Below are 24,612 nucleotides of genomic sequence, written 5' to 3'. Positions count from 1 at the left end.
CAGCTTATCAGAATGCCCTAAAACCAACCGATAACAATTTGCCTCAAGTTAATTTTGTATTCCAAGGTCCTGGCAGAAAGGGAAGTAACAGAAGGAATCAACAACATGCATTAATAAGTATTGCCAATGAATTGGGGCTCCCAGTCCCAGCCTCAATATATTTATGTCAATACACTTTTTAAGTGCATTTTTGATTCCCAACACACAAGAAAAATCATTAATGTATGACCCTGCACAGAGCCTATTCCGCAGTGTTTGCACGTATAGCTGGATTCCTCGTGCACAGTCTCAATGCTAAGTCCAACTTTACGATTTGCCTGTTAAACCTTTGCAGAAAGTTCCTTCACGGAGGACGCATTTACACAGACAAACAAGCCCGTGCACAAGCAAGACAAAGGCAAATGACCTGAATGTGGGAAGGATGGGCCGGATGAAAACACCACCCACAACACTGTCTCATTAAAGTATCGGCCAGGGGAATGGTTTCGGGAATAGGCAGGTTTAATAAAAAAAAAAACCTCAATGTCTGATCTGTATTTAGCACTAACACAACTGTATTATGCTATGCTATGTTACTGAAATGCATTTCATTGTTCTGGTCCTTCCTCTGTGCAGTGATTGCAAAGTAGAACCAAGGTCGGTGGAAGACGTTATGTATGCCCTCCTGCAGACGACCAATTCCAAACCAAACAAGCGTGGTGCAGTCGGACTACAAATTTGGTTCTGACTCCTTCACATACTAATGTTCTTTAGTATAGATTTTAATGGTGCAACCATATGTAACTGTGTGTTATCATGCATGCTAGTGTGTTAAGAAGAGACAGTACATACGTGGTGAGGCAGTCACGTCCGTCCCTGCTCATGCTCATGCTCTCCCAGCTGTATGGAGGCCCCTGCAGTCCACTCCAGGGGCCAGGGCCAGGGGGAGGCCAGCCCGACATTTTGTTCTTATGGCTGAAACACAAAGGGACAGGAAAATACTAACTTTTTGTCATATGTTTGTTATGTAGTTTAACTTTAGCGTAATGAAATACACACACACACAAGGACAATGTTGACTCACAGCAAAGGTAAAGCAGGTTAGATTGTTCAAATGTTCTTTGCAACATTTTTAGACACACACAGAAACTACCACACTCCACTCGGAGTTTGTCTGGAGTATTTAACATTGAAATGGAACCACAAAATTCTCCATATTGATTTTTGAAACGGGGAGAAGGTCCAAAGAGAAGCCAACCCATAAATAAAACATGGCAGCACAGAGTAAAATCATTTAAGGAAAGAATGAACAAATCCCTTTTTCCTTTCTTTACTTCTCTGGATAAAACATGCACGCGCACACACACACACACACACACACACACACACACACACACACACACACACACACACACACACACACACACACACACACACACACACACACACACACACACACACACACACACACACACACACACACACACACACACACACACACACACACACACACACACACACACACACACACACACACACTCCAATTAGTATGACTTCACCCCTCTCGGTGGGAGGCTTGCCTTTGTGAGACAGCACTGCTTAGTGCAATCGACCACAGTCAAATGACAGCTCATTGGGTGTGCAGATAGGCGATCGATGGCCAAGCGCTGCAAAATTGTTCTCAAAAGGCAATGATGTGACGGTTGATTCGTTTATCGCAGATTACACTGTCATTGACGATTTCCGGGGAGGGAGGGAGGGAGGGAGGGAGGGGATGGACAGATATAGGGGGAAGGTATATGGGGGAACAGAGTGGCTTTAACGTGTCTCCTCGGAGGAAATCATACACAAGAGTTCACCCCATAATGAGAATGGAGCAGATCATCCTCTCGAATCAACCGTGCTTTGTTAAAAACTCTCCCCAAAGTCATACTGCGGGGACTAATCATGCACAGACCATAAGGTGCCCATCCCATTACTCTCTGTAGGGAAACACTCACAAAGGCAATAAAACATCACAAAATGCCACCGATTGCATTCAAGCATCCTAGGCACTTCATTTTTCTCAATTTCCGCAGGCATTAAAAGCACGAGGACCAGTTTATTGTCCTGAGCTGAAATCTACCATAGCAAGCCCATGCACAGCTATACAGCAACAATGCGTAGATTAATAACATTCCAATGCCAAACCCATTGTCTAATACTATCCTATGCAGCACATTCACTCCAGAAAAGACGCCACACATCATCATACTTTCAACTCTTTGGCCTTTGAGAGTAAAAAATAAAAACTCTTAAAGTGGATGACAGTGCCTACTAGATGAGGATGTCGTCACCGAAAGAATCCAGCCGATCGATTGCCATAGTGTGCTGCTGCTGCTGCTGATGGGCGGAATGCATCGGTCAAAGTAAAGTCAGGTCATAGCTTGCAGTGACGGGGGTGAAATGGGAAGAAAACAAAATTGTCCTTGGAGCACGGTAAAAATGCGTCAGACACTTTCAGTCCCTCTGCTCATCTTCACATAAGAAGAGGAAGGATTTCTTTACGAGTGATACTTCAAGAAAATACACCATCCTTCGATTTTGATGGATCCATTCCCCCTCTTGGGTTTTTGACTCTTAAGAGCTCCAGCTACATTCCGTCGGCATCCCGTCGTTTTTAAGCTGATCTTCAGTCATCCGAAAGTATAACACAGATCCACCGCCACTACTCCAGAATCCCAATAAGAGCCTCCCGCTGAGCTCAAAATAAAATATACAGAGGCCGCGGTGGTGCAGATATCCAGTTGTGTAGCCAGACATTCATCTGTGTTTGTCATTGTGCTGCTGCTGCTGCTGAGAGCAGCTTGGGTCCAAACTGAACTAAACTGGCGTGGCCTCGCCTCCTTTATCCCATAATCCCTCTCATCACAGAGAAAACAAATCCACGCTGTGTGTGTGTGTGTTTATAAGTATTTGTGTGTGTGTGTGTGTGTTTATAAGTATTTGTGTGTGTGTGTGTGTGTGTGTGTCTGTGTCTGTGTGTGTGTATGTGTGTGTTTGTAAGAGAGACAATACTGTATGAGAGGCAGAGACAGCAGTGTGTGCAGCTGTGCATGTATGTGTGTGGATGAGTGTGTATGTGGAGTAAGAGGATTTTGGGAGAGCAGCAACATGGAAAAAACCACTGCACCGTCTCAGAGCCTCATAGCAAGAAACAGGGGAGAAGAGGAAACTTACTCTAAAAAGTTCACCAGGATGCCATTAATATTTCACTCTTTTGGTGCTCCTCCAGCATATAAAACAAGTTGTTCCTTTTTGTACATCAGATTGAGACAGAAAAGTGCAAAATGTTTCTGCCAGGGAGTATAAAATTGATGGCTCAGTCAATAATATTTGTTTGAGGAGGGTGCCAAAGTAAGAAGGTATAAATATACATGGGTTCAAGTTCAAGCACTCTCAAATTGAGCTAAACTTGAGCCTCAAATCAGAAAATCGTGTTGACCATGCACAACAGTGACTTATTCTACGGTTGCATGTTTGACAGGAATCCGTACGAGTAGAACTGAAAAGCTCCTTGCCTATCCTTAGCTGGTATGGCTCAGGCTACTTTCTCTCGCACGGTATTTTACTTTTCATAATGCAAAAAAGTTAAAAGGTGAAAAGATCACTGTGCAGAAAAAGGCCTTCTCCCATTTTCTGATGAGTTTCCTTTAAAAAATACCAGGAAAAAAGAAGCAAGAGGGTGCCTTTGCATTAAAGGCCACCAAATCGAATACAAAAAGTGTTTGTTTGTGAAAAGTGGCGGCCATTTCTCACGGTCATTCACACTAATGCTCCTCGGCTAAACTTCATAACGCATTGGACTTTCATTCATCTAAATGTAAAAAGTATCTAGACACTTTTGGGGATCATTAATGTGTTCCCTATATGGCCTGGACAGACAAATTACCTCCAACTAGCAAGACAGGAGGTTTTAGTGCCTTTGGCAAAATAAATGACCAAAGAATAACTACTAAGAAGCCCTGTTTTTATGGGAGATTACAATCAATAGTTTGTAGCTTTAAGGAATCAACAAGCATTATATTTTATTTCATTTTAGAGTTTTTGACTGATTCACAATCCTGTGGCTGGTGTCCGCCATAAATCATAAATCTAGTCCTTCATATGCTGCCATTACAGATATTGATAGATCCTCTCTGTCTTCCCATTAGGCTGTTTGAGGCACCAAGAACAAAGATTGGATCACAGGGATGTATTGAACGAGAAGGCAGAACCTCTCTCACACTGTAATACCCAGTCAAGTGAGACACATCATGCATTTTCAACCTGAATATTGTTTCACCGCATCACAAATAAATGCCCGTCCTTATTTGGCCACAAAAATGGTGTCCAGTGAAGCTTGTCTGTCTGTTTTTTTTTTTTTTTTTTTTTTTTTTGCTGCATCATATGTCATGCTCCCCATCACAGAGAGCAGTATAGAAGCCAGCTGGCGTGGTAACCTAGCTGCCCGGCAACCACATTCACCAGTCAGCAAGAACGCACAGCAGCAGTGCATCCAAACAAAAGCTTCGTTTCATATTTCCGCCTTTCAGCCTTGATTTGGATTGTTAACTGTCCCATTAAAAGCAATCCATAATCACAGGGTTCAGCCAAGGTAATATCTATAGTGGCATATACACATAAACCCCTTCATATTATAGTCCATCAGAGGATATTATAATCCCCCTGACATTTATTACATTTCATCAGTAAATATGATTGTTATGTGGCTTCCATAAAGAATTCTGCAACTCACGCACTGCTAGAATTAGGTCTCTATGGCCAACAATGACAACAGCAGTCTTCTTCACAGAGCAGGGTAAGTGTCAGGGGGATGGGTTGAAAGATATTTATAGTGTGAAATACATTACAACCATTTCATCTGTCAATTTAACAAAGAACAATGGTCCTTATTGATTAGTCCTTTAAGTCAATTGTCAAGCTAAATTGCATTTGAATTGAATGGTTCCTGCTTCTAAAATGTGAGCTGCAAGTGAAAATAGATTTTTTTTTCCAAAGACATCGAAAAAATTAAGAATTTGAATTGCGATTCCAAGAAGACACTGTAGCATTCCAGCCTGAGGAGCGTAGCCATTTGAAGGACTGTGGCCTGGGTACTTGTCACTGCTGAGAGTGGAAATCATTTCGTCTGACCTTCCTTCTCTAAATAGACCACACACACACACACACACACACACACACACACACACACACACACACACACACACACACACACACACACACACACACACACACACACACACACGAAATCTTATGAAAAACCCTCAAAATCTTTATTCAGACTGACTGCATTTGCACAAAAGGCGGAGAGCTCTCCCAAGATGTATTAGCCTACATAATGACAATGCTTAGTACAGCCGGTGGCATTAGCCCCGCCTCCCGCTGTCAATCTGTGCCACTTTTCACTCGACAGAACAACTAGGGTCATTTAAGCTCAGCAACTATTCTGTGACTTTTTTTTTAGAAAACTCTGCTTTTAAGAGTCTTGCGTGCCGATAGAACCAAGGTCCCCCTTTCATCATAGAAGGACATCTAGGTTAAGTGGTGGGGGTGGAGCAGTTTGAAATATAATACAGGAAATGTAAATCAGCGTTTAGGGTCCATTTCTTTGTAGTATATTCATTCTCATCATTATAATCAAAGGTGTTTTCCGCTCTGGCGACTTGAGATAAAATGCACAGAAACCACCTGCCTGAAGCAACGTTTGTGTAGCGTGCATGTTTCAAGAATGCATCATGATTAAACTCAGCAGTAGGCTCACTTGTAAGTAACAGGGCATTTTTCTCCCCCTCTGGCCGCCTGTTTGAAAGGCATCATAGAAAGATCACATCATACATGCTGTGACTTACTTAAACCCCTTATGGACTGTGAGATAACAGCTTTCAGCTTCAATGCACGTCCAACTTTGGCTCTTACAAAATGTCAGCTGCATACTGTGTCAGACTTGGCAATATTAAGTTTGAGGCAAGATCAGCAATTTTCGGACATTTTCTGACAAAAATAGATCATTATATTGATCAATAATGAATTAGTTGCAGCAATGCACGGCTGATTGATTATGTAATGTGGCACTTTTTTGAAGATCACACAGTTGACACACCTTAAAGCTGAATCAAATGGATTTTTGCTGCTGTCAGTAGCAGGATAGGATCATCCCATTCGGCCATTGATTTGTCACTAGGAATTCCCTAATTGCTTGCTAATGGAGCGTCCTTTCCTCAAAGTCTTCCTTATTATGCTCGTTAATGTTCCAATTTAACACACTGAGCTCCTGGCAAGACCACTGCAGCCATCGCATGACCTTCCCCTTCTTATCCAATCCACATGCCACTTTGGGTTTGGCTGTCTCTCTTCCCCACTCTCTCTCTCGTATTCACTTTGCGCTGGTCATAAATGAAACATGGGCGCACGTTCTTTCACTTTATATAGCTTTACCATCTAAGGACAACATGCTTTAGCTCTCAGTGCATTATATAAACGCAAGCCCTTGACCATTAACGTCTCTGGAAAGCTGGACAGAAATAGTAAAAATCTATATGATATCAAAGTTGGGTGTCTTAACAAGGGCTGTGTGTGCGTGGTCGTATCAAACAGTCTCCATGGCAAACAGTCGTTGTTTTTATAGAATATTTGGGAAGAGAACTGCTGTGATTGGTTCAACATACTTGATACCAGAGCATAGCCCATAGCCTCATCTAAACTGAATTTCTGAATAGTTGATCAAACATAAATGACAATATCTTTTCAAACTTTTACTATCATGCAACCAACTCCCCAAATTACATAGTGAGAAGGACTTTGTGGATTTGCATTGGGATCTGTAGTCAGTAGAGTATGACAATGTCCTATTTGGCATTAACATGTCACTACAAATTTCCTTTTTTTCTTCCATCCATTCCTCTTAGTCTTCCTCATTATACTAATTGGTGTTCCAACTTAACACAAGCTAAGCTCCTAGCAAGACAAACCCATCCTCTTGTCCAAATCCACATCCCACGTTCAGTTTTTCACTCTCTCTCTCTAACTCACTCAGTCTCCCTCCATGACTATGTGCCGTTCATAAATGAAACATTAGCGCCAGTGTAAGAAGTTGCCCTGGAAGTGCTCTCACTTTATAGAGCTCTACAATGTGAAAAGGACGACATGCTTTGGCTCTCAGTGCACTTCAAACATGCAAGAACGGGCTGGTTCTATTTTATGTAACCCCCCTTGAAACATTAAACTACATTCTGCATGCATCCCGGACATCTTGCAAGGTCTAGTACACAGTCAGCATGCCATTACTATGAAATGGAAAGTAAAAAAAACCCCATATCTCCACTCCATCCTTTGTTATCTTGATCAGACAATCACATACAAATGACTTACTCCACCAAAGCCAATCATTTTCACTTCTCCTCGGCAGCCCCCAAGCTGCTGAACTCATAGCCTATCATCACTAACTGCGATAAAGGCAGTGAGTCACCGCTATTCTGCTGTTTTATGATTGCAGGTAAATGTTGCATTTGTCATGTTGCTGCACTGCACGCTATAAAGATGTCTCCCCCCCCCCCCCACTTACAAATGAACTGTCCCTCGAGATCATGATAAGGGCCGGACAGTACTTGAGCTGATTAGTGGGGATTTGGATCTTTATGTCCCCTTAGAGAGAAAAACAAAAATCACTGGCTGTTCTCCCTGATCTGGAGACGTGCCAAGTTGCAACAGTGTGTGATGATTCAATCAATTAAAGGGCTGACCATGGAACGCTAAAGGGAGCCGCTCCCTTAAAGGCTTTGGTTGGGCTGATTTCAGGACCACGGACAGCTCTCCTCTCTATTAAACAGTACTGTTTAAGACAGGGATAGTGATGTCTTTCAAGCCAATGCAGTGCAGACAATAATGTATAATCCTTCAATCTATTCGCACGCACGCACACACACACACACACACACACACGCACACGCACACGCACACGCACACGCACACGCACACGCACACGCACACGCACACACACACACACACACACACACACACACACACACACACACACACACACACACACACACACACACACACACACACACACACCAATATATACTGTAGGCACAAAGACATGTCGGGGGGTTGTGTCAATAAGTCAGCTGCATCAATCACAGCTGTCTATTCTGTGGTTAAACCCACCGGCCACTGCTTCCCATTTCCAAATGAAGTTCCCAACTGCATCACCACAATCATACAGTATACAAAGAGCAATCTTTGGAGACATTAGGCTTTTTCCGGCTTTAGCTATGTATTTGTTATCATCTCTTCTTTACTTTCATCTCCTTGTCGATCTCACTGTCTTTCTAGCACACAGCGTTGAGTGAAACGAGCGAAAACATTTGGACAATTCCCGACTGGCTGTTGGCCAGACTCTTGACCATAGTACACACACACACACACACACACACACACACACACACACACACACACACACACACACACACACACACACACACACACACACACACACACACACACACACACACACACACACACACACACACACACACACACACACACACACACACACACACACACACACACACACACACACACACACCCTCTCAATGACTGTCCTCAAGTGCACTGCAAAGGGCATTTAACAGCTCGAGACAAGCGCTGTGCGAGTGTGTCGGAAAGGTCACACTCGTGTATGAACATTTCCTGCTAAGGGGACAGCAGCATTTGGCTGGAGGGCAGCAGGTGCAGTTACACGTCTGTGTTCATTTACTAGACAGGATAATATAAGATCAGACCACTACATGTAGACAGCAGACCTAGATATATGGGCTCTGGCTGAGAATATAAGCTCAACAGAATATTTGCCAGATACCATCAAAATTCAAAAATGGGGTATATCATATGTACGTATGCTGCCAACTGGGCTGACGTCATATATATATGGGCAAAGAGTACTAACATGTAAAGACTATTACTATGATCGATGCATTAATAAAGTACAGAGGGTTTGATAGAAAAAAAAACACATTGATTCAACCATTTGTATCAGCAGCAGAGCCTTCAACACTTTTACAATGTCGCTGTTCAACCTTTTGCAGCACAGTGGTACATCTCTGTTGGGCAACACAGTCACACACAGGCTTCAACAGCCCATTGATTATCTGGAAATGTCACATAAAGCCCGGTGGGAAATACAAAGGGCACCACCAGAGCAATTTATAGTTTATGTTTGCAATAAAGAAATCTGATGATTGGCTGTTTCAATTATGTTTATACAGTTGTCGACTCAATGACTTTTTTATTATTTGGCCTAAAGCTCCAAAGCACTTGAACTGTCGAGACCAAAACACATACTAGTCAATGTACAGTGTATTCATTCAGCAAATACACCTTTATCGTAAGACTAAAAGGCGAATATAATTCAGTTGTATGGCTAAAAAAGTATCCATTGAAACCTGCCCATGGATCCAAAAATAAACTCCGAGACGCCACTCAAACAACAGGAGGAAATTGATGGAGCCCCAGAGACGACTAAAGGCAATTACCCGGCCAGCAGTCACCTGACATTTCGAATCGCTAATAAAGCTAACAATTGGGGAAAAAAAACAGGCCTTAGATTTTCTAATTAAATTAAAGCCATTCATTTTCGTTCATATGTGGCCCAGGGAGTATAGTACTGTGCTTCAGATGAGGTCATGCCTATGGGGAGTTCCACTACCAGTCAGTTTCTGGTTGGTTGGGCTGTACTCTACGCATTGATGTGATGACGAACAAGCATTGACTACCTCTATCCATTTAGTCAATTCTTGTAACGGTTAAAAGAAAGAACCCGGTGTGTATTGAATGTGCCAATATACAATAAGTGCACCCGCGTGACTTCATTTGTCAGATGGGTGCATTCAACCTATGTCAACACACACACACACACACACACACACACACACACACACACACACACACACACACACACACACACACACACACACACACACACACACACACACACACACACACACACACACACACACACACACACACACACACACACACACACACACACACACACACACACACACACTAAAACAACACCACAGCCGATGACATCTGCATTCCAAGGGAGGGACACTGACGCAGAAGCAATGCAGGAGCCCGCCTTCTTTCCTGTCATAACGTAGGAAGGAAAAATCTCTAGCGAGTATTTCCGGAAAAACCCTCAGCCTAACTTTTCTACGGTCAGGACACAACTGTTTCACTTTAGAACTAGATTAGTACATTTGTTTCAGTCCAATCTGTGGAAGTAATAGCCATGCTCCATCAGTGGACCCACGGGAATAGAACTCGAGTGCTCATGTTTCCATACATCTATGCCAGGCTTCACAATGTGTGCCAGTGCAAGTGTATGTATATGCTTGCATGCTATATTGAATGACGGTTTACAGTGTGTGTGTTTGGATGTGTGTGTGTGTGTGTGTGTGTGTGTGCGTGCGTGCGTGTGTGTGACACAGCGTGGGTCTCGAGACGCTCCGTGGCACTTAAGTATTATGTGATAGTATTTGGAGCAGAACTAATCACTCTTTTAGCCTCTTTTGCAAACAGATGCATGAGCAAAGAGAAATCTGGCAGAATTCAACGCTGGCCCATCCATCATAATGCCCTGTCACTCAGGGCGTCTTTCAACCGCTTTTTTAAAGAAATTAAGTTGAGTCTCTGTGTCAGTCCATGCATTCCAGAAAATGAAGTTTGTAAGGCTGAGAAAGAGTTAAAAGAAGAACACATTGCCGGTGTCTACACAATTGAGTCTACCCCATTATACCAGATTTGACACAGCTATGGGAAATCCATGAAACCAACCGGCTGAGTACAAAACACACGTATGCAACTAAATCAATTTTAACCGCTTGACAAAGTGACATTAAAGATAGATGGTAAGGTTCCATTTATGACACGTTTTGTGCGTCATATTTCATTCATTCATTTGTTCCACAGCACCGTCCCCTTCCCAGAATACCCCTGTGCATTTGTGAGTGAAAATGTACATTGTAAGTTGTAGAAGATTTTTTTTCCCCCCTTCCTCCAACCGAATAATTGCTTACTGTATGTAGTAAACTAAAGTCAGAGTGCTCAATTATTCAGTATGCACTCTCTAAGGCATGCAGAGAAATATGTTTTATCATTCTGCTCGACAGTAGGCGAGTGGTCCAATCTGTGGAGACCTCTGTGTATTTCGAGCTGGGTGATCATTAAAAGAATCACACACAGTTTTGCAGGTGATGTTAATTGTTATGTAATGCAAACAGTGACACAGATGCCAAAGCGTCCTCATGCTAACACTTTAGCTTACACTGTGTTAGTGAATGCATCCATGGACATTGTCATGAAAAGGGAACAACAGCAGCTGTAAGGGCAAATGGCACGGAAAGTTGAGGGCATGGGCACAGTACACTGGGACGCAATCTTTTTAAGCATTCATGTTTGAAAAGAGCTTGTTTTTATGAACATTTTACAGCACTCACAACCTTATGATTCTAACTTTATTGAATACATGCACATACTTCCAAATAGCAGCACCTCTAAAGCTTACTCATTACTTACTTATAGCTGGCGAGTTAAATCCATTCTCAAAAGGAGTTGTGAAATTGAGAAGTTATTGTTTTATAGCGCCTCACATTCAAGGCAACCCAAGTTTATTTATTTATATATGTCATATTATATCCAAGCTGACCACAAGGGCAGAGAGTGGAATTGACTGTACATGGCTGCAATAAAGCGATGTCACATAGTCTGTGGGAAATAGCTTTGAAATGACAATATATTTGGTGTGTTCATGCTAGCGGTATTTGGAGCATTCCACCTGAATTACAAAAAAGGGACCTGAATACATCAGCCCTATAATATTCAGGTAAAATATTTAGTATTGTAGCTAGCTGCTGACTCAACTAAGGGTCCCCGGTAGTGTTAGAATGAAGTTTAAACTATTGGAGGATTGCACACATGGGGGAATGATCTTGAGACACATGGGTGGTATTAGTGCCTTTGTTCTCAGGGTTTGCTATGGGGTTCACCGTAGGGCCAAACACCATTACACGCCTTGTTGAAAGGGATACAGTGGCTTGCCTCACCATAACAAAATAATAAAAAAACGCAGCCAATTGGACTTCCACAGTCAGTGACGGTTTGCATGCACGTTAATCCGTCGTAGCAGCAAAAGCAGCAACGTGTTACTAAATAATGCACATGAGGAGAGTTGACTCCAAAACCTGAGGTCCCATGCAGAATACATGAGACATGAAAGGGCCAAAAGAGAAACACATGCAGTATGTCTCATTCTCTTAACGTTTACATAATGGTGGGGCACCGATCTAATAAGAGACGGCACTTTTTTTTTTTTGCATCACTCATCACCAGCCGGCATATTGTGTCAGAATTATAGTGTGCATTTGGGGTTTGAGAATGGAAGCGTAATTGGGAGATGAGTCGCGCACTAAAAGTTATTTGTTTTTTTTTGCGAGGCAGCTATACGAGAGGAAGGAAGTTCGGATGCGCAGACGGAGCTATATGGGCTTTTGCTTCGTTTGCATAATTGATCAAGTTTGTATGGTTTCTCGTCACAGAGGGGAGCGGAAGAGTGAAAGCGTATCGCTCCGGTCTCACAGTATTATCTGCGTGAGAGATGACTGGAGTTATGGCAAGCGAAAAAAACGTGGTAATCATAACACAACAGAATATCAGTGCTCACCAGGAAATGAATCCCTGCGGAGCAAAAATGAAGAATTGATTAAAGCAGTCCCTATCAGAGCTGCTACGTTTTGTCAAATAAGCACAGGGAGAGATAACAAATGTGTTATTCTGCCAGGTTGGAATTAAAGTCGCCACTGTGGCTTTAAACAGATGTTCCAAGCAAAACATGCCATTACATATGTTTCACAAACACAACTAAAATCCATCATTCTCTCTTGGTAAATTTAGAAAGTGGAGCGTGTATCTATGAAGCCGACTCTCCCTGCTTTAAATTACAGGCAGGGATAGATACGCCGATAGGTGGATGGATGAGCTGCCATATAAAGTAGACAGATAGGTAAGGGAGAGAGGGGGAGAGAGAAAGAGAGAGAGCGAGAGAGAGAGGTGTGATGTGATTTCATATAGTGAATGAAACAGCCAATAGTGTATTCCACCCTGCCAGCCCCACCAAATCCCTTAGGAGGATTATCCAGATTCAAATCAAGGAAAATCGTGCAACTTTAAGGGTTACAGGCAGAGGGTGAGAAAGAGAGAAATGGAGTGGGGGTGGGGAGGTTAAGGGTTAGCCTTTCGATCTGTCTGTGTTGACATGTATGTGCCTCGAGCTGAAAAGACTTCCAATGTGCCATAAAGGATATGGTTGGATTGTTTGGTCTCTCTTAAAACAAGACTCTGGGGGCGCCTTTAGCTCAGTTGGTAGGGCGTCCCCCCCATGGGCCTCGGCCAGCAGCGGACCCGGGTTTGATTCCAGCCTCGTTCTCTGCATGTCACTCCCCTCTCTGCCCCATTTCAACTCTGTCTCTACACTATCAATAAAGCATAACAATGCCAAAAAAATATCTTAAAAAAAAACCAAAAAAAAACAAGACTCAATGCTCATTTGTACACTGAAATAGTTAGTGTTCGCTTTAAAGGGAATTTCGTACCAAAAAATGTAGTATACTTTGGAAAATGCATACTTGGTTTTGACAGCTCAAAGTGCTCATCTCATACTTTTGCTAAACTTTAAATGACCTTTCTCGCACAGACTTATAGACCAATGTCAGTTTCCTGTCTGTACCCTAAACATGCAGAGACATTACAAGTAAACGAGTGAATTTTTTTTTCACAAATGGAATATTACGCTCAAGTAGTCCGGAGGCTTGGAGGGATGATAATCAACCATTGACTCTTTTATTGTGTAGGCTAGGAGCGTGTGGCTATTTTAAGTGGGACATAATCAATCTTTAAGTCGTAATATAAACTGTGCTTTGGTGAATTGACCCTCTTTTTCTGCTGACATTGCCTTAAATGGTAATTGTCTAGGATATAGTTACAATTTATTTTCCTTGTATTTTTGTCTCCCGTCTTTTCTTTTATTAACAATAACGTCAGTCTTACACGACTTGTATATGTGCCTTGAGGTTTCTGTAAACTAAGAAAAAATAGTTACAAATAAAAGAGCGATCCACTAATAAAAAGCTGCTGCATGGAGCTAGTAGATGTCCAAACTGTCTTAGTGTCTTGCTTGCCGAACCTTTAGCATGTAACTATTGTTTATAGCATTGAGGTGAATGAATAACAATGGTTGTTTTAGTGGCCGGGTTAAACCGCTGTCAACAATGTTTGGTAGAATAGTCAAACTGAGGGAGGAATTCTACATTTTCAAATTAATATATATTTTTTAATCACATTGTGGAGTGACTAGCAAACACTTTTGGGTACTTATTTTAAAGGTGCAGTGTGTAATATGACATTATCAAATGGTACAATTCTAGATCACAACAGTTCGTCTCTATGGCTCCCGTTCAGAGAAGCAACAGAAATTCTTCGAGAACATTCCAGCTGGTAGTTCTGATGGACACAGTGTGGCCAACTGTTCCATTCTGTGCCTCTGTAGAACTGATGACATTCCAACTATGACGCTTCTAAAATGACGGCGCCCATGCCTTGGTCCATGGTATGGAGAAATATGGAGAAATAGGAGACCCTTTCAAAGGGAAAAAATAATAATAAAAAAAAAAAAAAATCAGCTATTATGCACTAAATTAAACGTACTTATGGATATTATAATTTATTTTCTACCAAGTCTGCTATGAAAAAAAATCCCAAAATTCTACACACTGCAGGTTTAACTAATGAGTGGCGTGACAATTGAAAACCACTCTGAATGCCCTTTAGGATGTCATGTTTTGGTCATATGGGCTCTCAGTACAGTGGAACTCTGCCCTCTGAAGTAGCAGCATGCACTGGCATAAAGCAGAGGGCACTTTGGCACACATTATCGTAATATGATATTCAGAACACAAACAAGCCCTGCTGGCTAGTTTCACTGCCAAATGCCGACACACTAAAGCCAAGATTTTTTCCCCACACTGCAAACACTGTTATCAAGTCATGCCTTTGTCTTTGGGACGCATGGATTGAGCCTGATGTGTGATGAAAAACCAAGTCATGAGTCTATAGTTAGGATAAAAACAACCAACACACACACACACACACACACACACACACACACACACACACACACACACACACACACACACACACACACACCCAGATCCCTCTCACCTGCTGCAGCGGTTCTGTTTACCATCTTAACATAAATGATATAGTGCCAGCATTCAAATGATCCACAACTTCTCCTGAAAGTTTATAAAGCAAATATGGCTTTTACGTCCCCTACAAGAAGGCCCAGGAATTGAATCATGGCGGATCATGGATGCACAATAGCCATCTGGGTAAAGGCAAAGTACAGCTATAACTTGAATATAGAATAACAACGTTAATAAGTTTCCCTAATTAGACAGTCTGTCGACAACGGATGCAGCCAAATGTGTCAGAGTAGGTGTGGCCAACATTGTCACCAGGTTGATAAAAGCATAGGAAAAAGTGCAAGTTGGAGGGTGAAACTCTTGGAATACAAGGGGAGAGGGAAGCACTTCTGATGTGAAATGGACGCTATATATTTAAATTTGAAGTGAAATAAAGATAATTAAAAAAAAATATGCAATAAGACAGTGCTGTGAGACAAAATCATCTACAAAAATGTGGGAAATATGCATGTGCTCCATTGTATGTGTTTTGCATTGAAATGAAGTAAAATTAATTTAAGGAATACTTGATCGTTCGTCTCTGTCCTCAACATGACAGGGCTAGTCCCAAAAGATTAGCGATGTTAATATGGTGCAGCACATCCTTTACATCTTTGCTTAGAGCTTGGGAATCATTTTTCAGCACGACTCAAAAGTTTCAAAAACAACACACTATGCCAGAAACTACATACAAAAGTCAAGTGGAGAACATTTGTGCTCACTACTAGTAATCTATATCAATGCTTTTGAGCGGTACACTAAAGACCCATCTTGAGGCTATGATCCCACAAACCATAGCCAAACTTTAGTTTATGAATGTCCTTCAATATGCAAAAATATGGTAGAACCATGAAGAAATTCTCATTCTATTTCATTCTATATGTCTCCGAGATGAGTAGAAGATGCACTGCAGATACTAACCTCTGTGTGTGTTCATGGTTAGGTTTAAAAGATTTGTCATGAGCCATGTTTAGTGGGCTTAGGGATGTGACCACACTTGAGACAAGGATCATGCAAACGTGCTCACTCACATCTACACGCTATATCTTGTAGAATGCATGTGTGTAAGAAATGGCATATCAAATCACTTGTGAGCAGGGATTGTGTGCTGAGCTCTTTACTTATGGATTTCTCCTCTGTCTTAAAGCTGGGGTATGTGATTTCTGATTGGTCAAAATTAACATGAGCTGTACACTTTGACCAATCAGAGCGAGGCTCCGATTTTCTGTTCTTATTGGCTGTTGGGACTGTCTATTCACTTTGGCACGACTTAATTGGTGTAGAGCGTGTCACGGCGGGACCATAGGGGAGGGACCAAAGAGAACAAGTGGAGCAGTTGAGGTATTTGGATTCGAATCTCTATCCCAACTGCCATTTTCTCCCCAAATCCTCCACCCCAGCTTTAAGACTTCTTAACGTTTCTTCACATTCTAGGCCTGATGTCCGTCCAATTCAACTTGTTAGGAATGTAAGGTGCTTATAATGTATATCAAAGTACAGGAAAACTATTGTCTCAAAACACATTGTGTTGTGGAAGATAGTTTTAAACCAAGCTATCCTATTGGTAGTCTTGTCCTGTCTCTTCCTTTGGCTCCATCCTTTTCAGTAACCACTGTCCATCCTCTGCTCTTTCTTTATCTCTTTTTTAATCCCTCCAACTGTGTGGCTGCTGCTGCTCTTTGGCCTCTCCGAATGTGTTCCTCCTTTCAATTCTCACATCCGTTGCACCTCTTGTTGTCACCATGCACATACTAGCAATAACCGTGCATATCCCAACATGCCCATATCTTAGACACATCAAATAACAGGACAACAACACAGACAGAGTAGAATACACCAATATTAACCCTGCACATGAACCTGTCAATGATTGCCGCCTATATTAAAGGTGCAGTGTGTAATAAATGTGTATTTTGGCATCATCTAGTGGTGAAAGTTCTAGATTGCAACACTACCCCTCCCATTTGGATCATTTACAGAAGCTACGGGGCCTTCAAGGACAAGTGGCTAGTTACTAAAGATGGTGTTCATCAACCACTGCCTCAAGTCTTTCCACAATATCAAGTGATGAGGTAAAGATTAATTTAGTTATCTATTATATAACTAGGGGAGAGTGGCCTAAATTATGCCGGTGGGCAAGTTGTGCCACCCCTTGTTTCTAGAAAACCATAGAAGAAATTGGAAATGTGACCACATATTTAAGAAGAGCCATCCATTAAACTCATCCTGTAAAGAAGGGAGACACATGGAATAAGATATAAGCACATTTAAGCTTTGCCTCTCAAAGTAAAATTTCCATGATCAAGGTTTTTTGATTACTGTGTCTGAACAATTATAGACACGTTTGAAAACATTTGACACATGTTTTAGTGCTTTAGTATGCTACACTTTGTGTCTATATAGTTAGCACAATGTCAGCCCTAAACTGCTGCATCATGCTTATTATCCAAAATGCTGGGGATTGGGTGAATTGTGCCAGAGGGCCTAGGTGAGTTATAAGTAAGTAAGTCAAATGTATTTATAAAAGCACATTTATAACCGTTTGCACTGTCCAAAGTGCTTTACATAGTGCATTCAGTAGGTAAAAAATTGAGGTAAAATAACAATAACCAAAATAAAAGACATAAAGCCCAGACATCCACATATGAACAAAGATAGTAGTGCAGAGGTAAGATAGTTAATGGGTAGGAAAAACCAGGGTGTACAGATGGGTTTTGAGCCATGATTTAAAGGCAGAAATGGAGAGGGAATCGCATATGCCAGGTGGCAGTTGGTTCTACAAGGGTGGAGCAGCTAGTGCAAAGTACATTTCTGAGAGTTGTGCAATTGGCATGGCTGTATACGCTGGTCACCAAAAGAAAGTGATTGTCTACAGTAGCTCAGAAGAGACTGACATCCCAATTCCACTTAACGACACCACTGACAAGAGTTCAGATGGCCAGAAAGATGATGATGGTGACTTTGTCATTGTTAGCTTTGCAGGCAAAACCACCTAGATCTGCTAGGTCTTGTTTAAGAAAATTGACCTTCAATCTTTGTAAAATATTTACTTAATTTACTTTAAATAAACCTTAAATAAGTGATTGTCTAATGGATTTGTCTTGCATTACCCCCATGGTATTTTCTCCAATGGCACAACTTACACCACACTGGTGCAAGTTGTGCCACAAGACAACTTTTTTTCCGAAAGCTATATTTCTTCAACAGTTTATTCCAGATCCAAAGTTTTTATTGCCAGAGATGCACAACACCCTGAAATATATGTATATATTTGAGTTGGAGACATTACTGTCAAGGCCTCACTTTAAAGTCACTTTGAGTAAAAAGTGGCACAACTTAGGCCACTCTCCCCTATTTATAAAATATACATGAAAACGCGTAAGGCCATTTAGTTAGTCCATGCTGTGCGACTGTAAAAACATGGCGATGCAACATGGTGGTGCGCCCTGCTCCTAAGTAGATATAAAACGCTCATTCCAAGGTAATAAAAAAACAACCTTTCATTTCAAGTGATACTACACTAATTAAAACATAGTTATGAATATTACATTGCAATTATACCAGTCTGTTTTGAAAAAATAAATAAAAATAAATTACACCAGTGGCAGCTCAATTGTTGCCATGATGGCTCAGATGATCCATTCAATGGGTAAATTAACCTAATCAGATAGCTTATTTGACAATGTCATATTGCATTAAACAATTAGTTTTGTTTGCTAAGTACACATCAAACACATCTTCCTTTATTGCTTTTCCTGCAGCAAGCAACCAAACAGTGGACAAAGTGAACATAACAAATGTGGCGAGGAATGACTTGCATACTGACTTGTGTATTGGATTAACTTTACCTCGTCTCAAGTGAAGTGACATTTGTCAAGAAACTGGCAAAATAAATTAAACATGTGATATGTAGAGCCTCCGGTGATCAGCATTAGAAGAAGCCACACACTCAAAAACACACACACACACACACACACACACACACACACACACACACACACACACACACACACACACACACACACACACACACACACACACACACACACACACACACACACACACACACACACACACACACACACACACACACACACACACACACACACAGACACACACACACACACACACACACACACAGACACACAGACACACACACACACACACACTCACCCGGACAGCTTTGGCATCTTGGAGAAACCAAACATGTCCATGTGTTCCCGCTACACAGCGCTATACGTCGCACAGCTCATGGGCTTCCACATCAGCATTCCAAGCCACATCCAAAATCCCTGCACATTGAAAAAAAAAAAACGCTGACAAATCCAGTTTCATCCGGGATCCATATCGAAAGTCAACCAAAGCCTTTTCCAGTACAAAGTTTTTTCAAGATGATAAACTCAAATGGCAGCAAGTAGCACCCTTGTTGAACGTCCCATGTGGTGCAAACACAGTCCAAGTCTGTCTTTCCACAATGTTGCGTTTTCTGAAGTGATGGCAGGGACAGTGCTCTCCACCTGGCTTAGTGGAGCTGCAATAAGCCTGTGGTGTGCGCTCTCCATCTCATCGCATGGAGTAGTGCGGTGATCCCAGCCGCGGCATATAGCAGAGGAGAGAGAGGAGAGAGAGAGAATTGAAGAAGGATGGGATAGGGAGGGAGGGAGGGAGGGAGGGAGGTGGGAAGGACAAAGCCAATGGATGACGGATGCTCTCTGGCTTTACGGTCCGTTCATGGGGTCTGCGAATCCCTTTGCCGGGCGGACGAGGAAGGGGGGAGAGGGAGGGGGGGTTACCGGAGGACCACATCAAGATGACAGATGGAGGTGGGACAAGAAAGGAGAGGAGTAAAGAAGTGCTTTGGTTGTAAAGAGAAAGCAACAGAGATAAACAGAGAAGGAGGGGGGGGGCTGATGGGCAGAGGAGAAGAGCTGACTCTGCACAATGGCACTCTGACGGGAGCAAGACCCCGTCTCTCAGGTTTCTATACCCAGCCCACTCCATTGGTTTTACTAAGTGAGCATGTACTCGTCCAACATCACCGTGATGCAAGCATGCATTAGTAGTGTAGACCACAAGATCATTTGGCTTCGCATACATTCTTCAGCTTGGAAATGTGCATGCATTTTCTCTAATGACTTAAAGTCAATACACCGTGATACTGATTATGGTAATTGGATTATTTTCAAAGCACAAATAATTTTTACATTTCTTAGCAGAGAAAACCAATGTGTTATGGTAGACGTAAAGCTACAGTGCATACCTTTTTCAACGTTAATGTTGGTTACATTCAACTCATCGCCAAACGAGTTGACACAAACTTGATTAAGCCTATCAGCTCGACAAAGCGCTCTCTGTATTTCAGTATGTCAGCATTTACAAGGCGGTGTCGCCTCCAGACACTGGCAAAAGAAGTGCACCGAAGGCTTACCTCATGTACTGTAGAGGCACAGACAGTGTTGTTGTAATTACTCGGAAATCCTCATGGGGATGACAGAAGTTGCGCACTGCAGCTTTAATAAAAGTAACTTGAATTAAAATTTGACAAACACTTTGACAGTCTACCCTTTGTGTCTGACGAGGACTATTTTTTTTTTGTCGTGCTTGTATACACACATACACACACAGGCTGCCATCAAACCAAGCCACAACAAGTCAGAGCCTTGTGCACGGGCACAGATGGTTCAGCTTTAGCAATGTGCTGCTGCTGGCCCCCTGCCACATGGGGCCAAGGACGAAGCACCAATGGACCACAGTGGTGATGATAAACTTTAATTGGAGGCAAAAGAGCGGGGAGAATGTTTAGTATCCCATGTAATCCAACTCAACTCAACTCCACTCTGTGTGTAATGAGAGGAAGTACACATTATTCACTTCTCTTATGAATAAAATAAAGCACATTTTCTCACTCTTTGCGATTTCAGATGCTACTGTTACAATACAAGGTGATGGGCATCCTAAACAAGCTAGCCAGTGGGTTATTTTATGCCCCTGACTGTCACCAATGTCAACTAACAGCGATAGGTGACAGTAATCACTGGATTGGATGCTGGCATTTTTTCTTATATTTATAGTTACACAGCTGTCAGATGGGGACAGCAGAGTGGAGACATTATGTCAACTCGATGGTGAAGTGAGAGATGGAGGCAGATATCCTCAAGATGAACAGCACAAGATTTAAGAACTCATAAATAGTGATTAGACTGTCCAAAAACCATCAGGGCTTTTACGAGTGTGGATATTTCTCCGGGAGCAACGCAAGACCGCACACTGGATCCCATCAAAAGTTTGAGTCGGAGTTTGGGGATTTTATTTTTTGAAGAATAAAAGTTTTCAGAATGTCCTTGGAGAGTAGAATGGCGTAACACAATGTACCCTCTTAAAAATCATTATACAGTGAGTGGAGGAAATAAGTATTTGATCCCTCACTGATTTTGTAAGTTTGTCCACTTACAATGAAATGAACGGTCTATCATTTTAATGCTAGGTTTATTTTAACACTGATAGATAGAATATCAAAAAGAAAATCCAGAAAATCCCACAAAAAAAAGATAGAAATTATTTTGCATTTCCTTGAGATAAACAAGTATTTGATCCCCTATCAAAACATTGCTTAGTACTTGGTGGAGAAACCCTTGTTGGCAAGTACAGAGGTCAGACGTGTCTTGTAGTTGATGACCAGGTTTGCACACATCTCAGGAGGACATTTGGACCACTCCTCTTTGCAGATCCTCTCCTAATATTTAAGGTTTCGAGGCTGTCGCTTGAGCTTCAGTTCCCTCCACAGATCTATTGGATTAAGGTCCGAAGACTGGCTAGGCCAGTCCATGACCTTAATGTGCTTCTTCTTGATCCACTCCTTTGTTGCCTTTGCTGTATTTTTAGGGTCATTGACGTTCTGGAAGACCCATCCACGACCCATTTTTACGGACCTGGCTGAGAGAAAGAGGTTGTCACCTAGTATTTCATGGTACATGGCCCCATCCATAGTTCCCTCGATGCAGTGAAGTCCACCTGTCCACTTAGAAGAGAAACACCCCTAAAGCATAATGCTTCAACCTCCATGCTTGATTGTGGGGATGGTGTTCTTGGGGTTATAGTCAGAACTCCTCTGCCTCCAAGCATGGCGAGTCACTATGATACCAAAGAACTTGATTTTGTTTTAATCTGACAACATCACCTTCTCCCAAGCATTCTCTGAGTCGTTCATGTGTTCATTGGCAAACTTCAGACGGTTCTGTACGTCCCTTCTTGAGCAGGGGGACCTTACGGGCACTACAGGATTTCAATCCATTACGGTATAGTGTGTTACCAATGGTTTTCTTGGTGACTGTGGTCCCAGCTGCCTTGGGATCATAAACAAGCTCCTCCCATGTAGATCTGGGCTGATCCCTCACCTTTCTCATGATCATTGATACCCCACAAGGTGAGATCTTGCATGGAGCCCCAGACCGAGGGAGATTGATGGTAATTTTGTGTTTCTTTAATTTTTGAATAATCGCACCAACAGTTGTCTCCTTCTCACCCAGCTTCTCACCAATGGTCTAGTAGTCTATTAAACAGCTCTTTGGTCTTGCCCATGATGAAGATGTTGGAGTTTGATTTATTGAGTCTGTGGACAGGAGACTTTTATACAGGTAACAAGTTGAGACAGGTTTGTTTTATAGAGGAAACTAGTTGAGATTAGGAATACTTTTTTAAAGCACGAGGACTAATCTGTGGGAGCCATAATTCTTATAGGGGATCAAATCCTTTTTTCACTCAATGAAATGCAAAATTATTTATATATTTTTTTTTAATGTGATTTTCTGGATTTTCGTTTTGATATTCTGTCTATCACTGTTCAAATGAATCTATCTTTAAAATTATAGACCGCCCATTTCATTGTAAATGGGCAAACTTACAAAATCGGTGAGGGATCAAATACTTATTTCCTCCACTGTACAGTGACACAGTGTCAAGTCTAACATGTAACAATACTGTGTCGTGGTTGTGTTTTGTCTAAATTGCTGCAAACTTTGAGGAACTCATTATTTTCAAGTTTTTCTTTTTAACAAGAAGCTGTAAGATTCACTTGGTCTTTTCATGTCCCTGTGGATTACTGTCTATCCTCAGAGTCTTTCCTTAACTTTTAGAAATCGTTTCATCTGGACTGACGAGAATCATTCTCACGTCATTTATTTTGCAGGTATCATGGTCATAAAACAAAGTACTGAAAAACAAAAACAAATGTCTAGCGCATGATGGCATTACAAGGAAGGACCATCATTGCTTGCACAAAATGTCATGGCAACCGAGGCTGTAGCTGTTGGGATATTTTGCTACGGACAAAAATGGCAGACTTGATTTTCACAGAAATCATTGTTAATAATTGGCATCTCAAAAGGTAGCAATTCAAATCAAACCTGTATTGTATAAATCTTGGCACAAGGCCAGCAGCAGTGATTCACTAGGAAACAGTGTCAAACATGCAGAGACACAATTCATTTGTTAAACTAAATCCTGTATGCACTGTTTGTTCAGTGTATTACTGTAAGTAACATGCACTTCCTCTGAGTGCAAAGCAGAAAGGGAAGAATGCAGCTTTGATGCAAAGACTCTCTGATGACCTTAGTCTTGCCCTTAGGCACACGAGAAAGCAAATGCATCCGCACACATCAAATGCAGTACACTGTATGAAAGACCTCATTGCCCTTTCATAATTCCACCGTGCTTTGGTTCCATCCCATCTCAGACAAGAAGTGTATGAAAAAACCTTTTATCTGTTAGCACTTTCAATTTCCTGTGAGGATTTATTACAGCTGGGAGCTATTTTAGGATGTCTATAGCGTTTGCGCATCACTTGGATCTTTTTGGATAATCGTTTTTCAGGAATCAATCCTTAAGCTTTGAAATGAAGACTTGTTTTTGTTAGACAGGGGGTCTCCATGTGGGGGATCCTTAGATAGGTGGATACATTTAAGTTACGAGAACAACAACAGAAACAATCCAAAATGGCAGCCACCTCTGCACGAAACTACGTTAATCTGGATTTCAATTTTTTATTCTCCATTCATATGTTTCCCATGACACACATTGGCAGAAGACTAAAGAACAACACACATAGAAGCCCTAGAAATAATTGAACCCTCTGTTCAAAACATCTTTCATGAGTCTCCAACAATATGGCGGACTAAAGATAAAAAATTGTATAAAAAAAATAAGCAATTCTAGATGGGTGTGTAAAATGGTGGCTTGTTTTTTGGCATCAGAAAACTGAAGGCAATGCAACACATAAGTAGCTGATTGGAATGGCAAA

General features: G+C 41.7%; 1 protein-coding gene across 1 annotated transcript in view; it reads right to left on the bottom strand.

The window, feature by feature from the left end:
- The window catches only part of LOC307269962 (FERM and PDZ domain-containing protein 4-like), a gene marked incomplete at both ends in the record, with an annotated part of 42,512 nt that extends 22,981 nt beyond the window's left edge, over window positions 1-19,531 (bottom strand). The window contains 2 exons of the mRNA XM_080053066.1: window positions 832-954; window positions 19,491-19,531. Of these exons, the coding sequence (XP_079909192.1) occupies window positions 832-954; window positions 19,491-19,531 (164 nt within the window). The remainder of the gene's footprint in view (window positions 1-831; window positions 955-19,490) is intronic.
- Window positions 19,532-24,612: the final 5,081 nt, after the last annotated feature.

The sequence above is a fragment of the Ammodytes marinus genome (assembly GCF_949987685.1).
Source record: "Ammodytes marinus genome assembly, chromosome: 24".
Lineage (NCBI taxonomy): Eukaryota > Metazoa > Chordata > Actinopteri > Uranoscopiformes > Ammodytidae > Ammodytes > Ammodytes marinus.
This window is presented reverse-complemented; position numbering and strand designations above follow the sequence as displayed.